Below are 6,240 nucleotides of genomic sequence, written 5' to 3' on the forward strand. Positions count from 1 at the left end.
GTTTCTGGATGGGTAAATCATTTCAGGAGTATAAATATACCCAGCAAGGACTCTGAGTATCAAGAAACCCAATTCTAAACATTTGCATTAGAAGCTAAATTACAACAGTTATGGAACAATGAAGAAAGATTAAAAGCAACTGGGAAGCCCTATACCACAGTACTGTATCACAAAAGCAGTTTCAGAATACCATTTTTTCCTTAAAAATAAGCTTAGATTTAGAAGATTTCATTACCTAAATATGCACACATGCATATATATATCACATCTAATCGAACCTTTAATGACTGCACATTAACAACTAAAAAATGGGCTGTGAGAGACACATGACCTCTGGATTGCTAAGGAAAATATCTTGTCTAATATCTAGGCAAAATGATTAATCATCCTCATAATTTTTCCTCACACTAACACCCACAAAAAGAACCTTTAGGTACAAAACTGTCAAGATATATCCCTCTCATAGGAAGTTATGACTCTCATATACTTTCATTGTTAGAAATTAACATGTATCTGTAATGTGAAAAGTTATTTTACTAACCTCTCCCTCTCAGTAAGCCGTATGTTCAGAGAAGGATTTTTAGTAAAGAGACTCTCTCATCCACTCCTCACTATGAACAGTAACAGACATTTTTGATTGGCTGACTGATGCGAGGAAAAAGAACATAACCCAGCCATACTAGCAGGTCTCTACAAAAACTAAACCATTTTCTTAGCCAAAAATGCTCCATATAGCATAATGCTTGTTTCTACCCTAAAACCAAAATTCCTTTCAGGTCTCACCACAGTAATTCAATAAATATGTAGTAGTTTGTACAGATATTTGTCTGGCAAATATGAAAAGCATGGCCTTCCCCCCCTGAAAATTCTTGTTTATAAGATATCATTAAAAATACAGAGTTTGAAAACATAAAGTACCCTATTCTATTCAAGGACTTACAGCCTATAACATTTTACTTTATAACACTCATGCAAAAAGCCTATAGCATTTTTATAAAGAGAATAACGGTTACTTACATTACACATGTAATTGTGCCAAGATCTGGTGACCTGTGGCAACTTCTCTTTTCTTTTCCAGTTAGCTGGAGATCCTTCACGAACAGCTTCCTGAGGATACCAAGAGCATGTGCAAGGTTAACAGACTTCTTACACTGGAAGGGTCAAATCTAAAACCCCTACACAAGGGTAGGGAGTTGGAGATAAGTTCCACAAAGAAAATTCAATTACTTACTTTTGATGCAATCATATATGGAGGAATCAATTCTATATTCATTTCTTGGAAGAGTTCTCTACATTGCATAGTAATAAAGTCTCCAGCAAGAGGGGATTTCACAATGCCTATGAAACAGATTAAATAAGGCTAAAAGAGCTTTAAGTCCAAATTCCTTGGGACAAACCTTCTCTGATAGGTGTGTTTATGTGAATAAATTTTTCAGGTAGAATTAACTGAACTGCCCTTCAAAGCGCAAATAAAGCCATGCATCAGTTTTAAATATATATTATATGCTAAAGATTTTAAAAATGTTCTTAAAAAAAGACATTTGGAAACTGACATGCTTTGATAGTGCAATTGTTTTATTTCATTATTTGTGTCATAACATCTAAAATCATTTCAGTGTATCCTGGTTAAATACATTTACCTTGTTGAAGGACATATCCATCATGGACTGGAATTGCAGTGGTATGAGTGGCTCCACTGTCCAAAATCAGCCCAGTAGAACGACCATTAGCAAATCTAGTTTAAAGCATTAAGGATAAGAAAATATCAAGGCTCCTAAAATAATATTTATTATAAAGGGCAAATTCTTATGTTTCAGAAACCATTTTTTAAACATGCATAATACATTATAGTTTAAAATATGTTAAAGTAAACCAATGAAAATTGGTATCAAATAATAATTCTGTCTTAAAAACAAGTAACAAGAGGTGGGACTTCCAGATAATGGTGTAAAGAACTCGGGGAAACCTTTCTCCTAGACAGAGAGACATCTATTAAGTTGGTCAAAATTAATATAATCATTGAAAGTCTCTAGAGATTGATCAAAGAGCTTAAACAAATTGAGACACATTTTTTAAACAGAATTTACAAAAACTTGGTAAGAACAGTGGGAGGCTGTGACATTTCAGCCAAGGCCTACAACCATTCTCAAACAGCACCAAAGAGCCGTTTCAACAGTTTGGCCACTTCCATCTCTTCAAACTCAATGGGGTTGAAAAGCTATACCAGGTGACTTCGACAGCTGATTAACATTAGATCCCATTTTCCACAGCTCTGTGCTGCATTGTGTGAACACATTCCAAACCAGTGTTTAGGAGTAGGGCTATTCACTCATTCTTTAAATATTTATTGAGCATCTATTAAGTATCTACTAAGTCAGGTGTTTAATCACATGTCACAGGGTGGGAGGGAGAGAAGGGTGGAAGGATGGAGGCTGCCAGCCTAGCATTAGCATTCCTGAAGCACAGAAGACACATAAAGGTGAATCAAAACTGTCTCTGTCCTGAAAGATATCCTGTTTATTGAAGTAGAGATCAGTAAAGTTGTAAAAAGAAAAGCTCAGGATGCCCTGGGGAGGGTGTGGGTACAAAGGAGAAACCACAGCCACATGTGGCCCTCCAGATACCCCAGGTGCAGCCCCTCAACCAAATATAAACTTTGCAAAACAAATCCCTTTATTAAAAGGATTTTTTCTGTCAAAGAAAAATCTGGATTCAGTCAAAGGCCACAATGAAGGATCCAGAAGGCCACATGTGGCCCCAAGGCTACAGGTTCTCACCCCTGAGAGATATCCAATTGTAAGCTGGGGAAGGGGACATGGGCAAGAGCAGGACATGTGAGAAGGCCAAGAGGCAAGAGAACACAGGGAGGTCAAGGAACTCAAGTAGTTCAGTATAGTCTGAAAACGGAATGAAGGAAGGAATGTGGAAGATGATTCTGTCTTAAAACAGACTAGCAATTTAGAAAGGTTATTAGAGCTGTAGTATAAAAAATGGACAACAGGAAGTGCTTCAGTAATCCTGGAAATAGCTTCCACCTAGTGCAGTGGCAGTGGGATGGAGAGAAGCAAATGGAGTTGAGAAATAGCAAGAAAGAATGAGTTTTGATGACTGACTAAATTTGTGGGGTTAAAGAATACTGGTCTGGGCAAATTAGAGGAAGATTAATGTGTCTATTTTTGTTATTTTCTAATGAATTAATAAATATTTTAAAAATGTCTTAGTTTTCATTTCTAATTTAATTTAAAGCTTAAATTAAATTAAGGTTTTTGTTTTTATTTCTAACATGGTAAATACTGCCAGATACGACCCACGTAAATAAAAGCTCTTAGGGTATAAAAGGGTCCTAAAACCAAAAAGTTTGAGAACCACTGGGCCAGAGGAACATAGTAAAAGGACACCAGTCAGCACAATCCAGAATGTAGGGCAAACAATCTAATTCCCTTAACAAATAAATTACAAAGAAAAAGAAGTGGGAGGTGGGATCTACATATTAAGAAACCTAAGAGACATAATTGAACAAATAAACGTATGATCCTTGTTTGGGTCCTGATTCAATATATACTAAACTATTCAAATATACTAAACTGTTATACAAACAAAAAGAAATGAAATTGTGGTTAATTTTTTTTTTAGAGACACATGGTAAAATCTTTTCGAGATACACACTAAAGTTTCTATGGATAAAATTACATAACGTCTGGGACTTGCTTCAAAATTACGGTGTAAGGGGAAAGTGGGTAGGGTTATTGCTGATATAACTCAGCTATGTATGTTGAAAATAGTTAAAGCTGGGTCGTGGGCACATGGGGGTTCATCATAACATTCTATCTTATGTTTGAAGTTTTCTGTAGCAAAAAGTTAAAAAAATATAAAATAATGCCCAATTCTGTTGACACATTCCTTGTACAGAAGCAGCCAAAAAGAACTATGTTCAAATTCAGGAATGCCATCACTAAATTGTGCTCTAGGACTAGCTGGCTTACTTTATGACTCCATTTCCTGACAGGGTTACTATGAGAATTAAATGAGATAATACATACAGTGAGTCTGTTAGTTCTCTTTTCTTCTCCTACTCAAAATCCTGCACTGGTTCTCTAGAGTCTAATTTTCACATTTTAAAACTCTTAACATGGAAGGTCTCTACTGACTGACCTAAACTTATTTTTACAACTCCCACCAAAGTCTAACATGTATCTTCCACTATTAAACTAAGTCGTTGTAACAAACATTTATACTTTCCACTTCCACACTTTTGCTAAACTCATCTCCAAGAAATAGCACTATAGACAAATGTTATGTAAGTTACCACAGTGATCCTCAAATATATAAAAACATCTGAATATTACGGCAAGCCAGGAAAGTATACAGGATAAATGAGTAAAAAGTGAAGCTCAGGTTTTAAGTACTTCATTCAAGATCACATATTTGTAAGCCGTGTAAACTGAACTCTAAATATAAAGCTCTTTCCCCTACATCATGCAATTAAGTTCTATTTTCTTTATAAAGGCTTGTCAGACTACTCTATTCCTCCTCTGAACTACCGTGATCACTATGCAAAAAATGTCAAATTAATCATGTATGGCTTTTGCCAATGTTGTCTTGAAGTACTATTTAAATCTGTCATTTAGCTTTTTTTTTTTTAACTTTTCAAAGGCTTGCCTTTTTATTTGTATAAAGAACAATTTGCAGATGGATCATTTAACAATTTTTTTTTAAATTTCAGCATAATATGGGGGTACAAATGTTTAGGTTACGTATATTGCCCTTGCCTCCCCTCTCCCCGCCAAGTCCGAGTTTCAAGAGTGTCCATCTCTTGGATGGTGCACACTGCACTCTTTGTGTATGCAAATACCTGTCCCCTCCTCCCTCCTCGCCCCTCCCCCCTGTCTGACATCCAATAGATGTTATTCTTACATGTACACTTTTGTGTTGATCAGTTAATACCAATTTAATGGTGAGTACATGTCATTTAGCTTTTAACAGGAGTAGTTACATTATAAATTCTTTGAGTTCAGGGCATAGTATTTTCCTGTTTGTCCCTTAATGTGCTTGTAATAAAGATCTAGTGATTAAATCTTAAATGAATTTACAGTTAATTTCCAATTTTCTATGCTATTGAAGGAGAGGGAAAAAATGGTAATCTTTTAATTCATTTAAGCCAACTGTTTAAAACACTATCCTCTATCCACATTCCCCTTCTTTAAAAAACAAAGAAAAAAACCTGTTAATAAGGATTTGAATGTTATTTTCTTTCCCTCTCATATCTTCTAGTATATCATTAGTTCCAATAAGAAATACTAAAAGATAGCTAGCTAAAAAGCAAGAGAGTAGGAGAAAAAACAATTTCTGAACAAGCAGAATTGGCTCATGTCTTCTGCCAGAGGTACCATATTTAGCAGCACTATATACACTTCTAGAGAAAAGATGAGTATTACTCTTTCAAGGATACGCTGTCAAAACTGCAGTTTTACATAGGAAGAATGCAGGGATGTTGTAGTGTTCAAACATTAACTCTGTTAGTTTCTCTCTCTTCGCTCTAGTATTCCACTTAAGAAGAGAGGGAAAAAGAAATGCAAATTATTTTTAGTTTAAGAATTAAAATGTTGATTTATCTCAAGCTACAATATAGCACTATATTAACAAATATGCAAAACATTAAAAATAGAATAAAATACCATGGCAAATAATCTTTCATAATATTATTTCTTTATAATACTTATTTTTATTTCTTTATATGCAAATAAATCAAATAAGTAAATTAGATACAAATTAAAATTTATTATTTGATAATAAAGTCTGCTTCTATAAATTCTAGAAATTACAGACTTTTCAAAGTATAAGGAAATCAGGATTCATATAAACAAACTATTATTATATCCTAAGAGTAAATCTGGTAATCAAAATCCTAAATACAAATTTTAGACCACTAAATTCTCCCACTTATAGTTGATAGTCATAAAAGAAACTAAGTTGAAATACAAGATATTGATTAACAAGATACTAATTTATAATCACTATGCTCTCCTTCTGGGCCCTTTTTGTCAATATAACAAATGTATTTCACAGGACACTTCGGTCTAGAAATTTCCAGCCCTAGTTCAGCATTTGAATTCTCTTTTGGAGACCTGAGTACAAAAGTAGATACAGGGTTAGGAGTAGTGGCTCACGCCTGTAATCCCAGCACTTTAAGAGGCTGAGGTGGGAGGATTACTTGAGGCCAGGAATTTGAGATCACCCTGG

The 6,240-nt window shown here is 34.6% G+C and overlaps 1 protein-coding gene across 1 annotated transcript in view; it reads right to left on the reverse strand.

Moving 5' to 3' along the window:
- Positions 1 to 6,240, reverse strand: part of ACTL6A (actin-like 6A) — a 39,482-nt gene that overhangs the window by 6,635 nt on the left and 26,607 nt on the right. Inside the window, exons 4-7 of the mRNA XM_012639321.1 lie at positions 5,450 to 5,558; positions 1,641 to 1,735; positions 1,232 to 1,338; positions 1,018 to 1,107 (exon numbers count right to left, since the gene is read on the reverse strand). Coding sequence (XP_012494775.1) covers positions 1,018 to 1,107; positions 1,232 to 1,338; positions 1,641 to 1,735; positions 5,450 to 5,558 — 401 coding nt within the window. The remainder of the gene's footprint in view (positions 1 to 1,017; positions 1,108 to 1,231; positions 1,339 to 1,640; positions 1,736 to 5,449; positions 5,559 to 6,240) is intronic.

Source organism: Propithecus coquereli, unplaced genomic scaffold (assembly GCF_000956105.1).
Source record: "Propithecus coquereli isolate 6110/MARCELLA unplaced genomic scaffold, Pcoq_1.0 Scaffold14, whole genome shotgun sequence".
Lineage (NCBI taxonomy): Eukaryota > Metazoa > Chordata > Mammalia > Primates > Indriidae > Propithecus > Propithecus coquereli.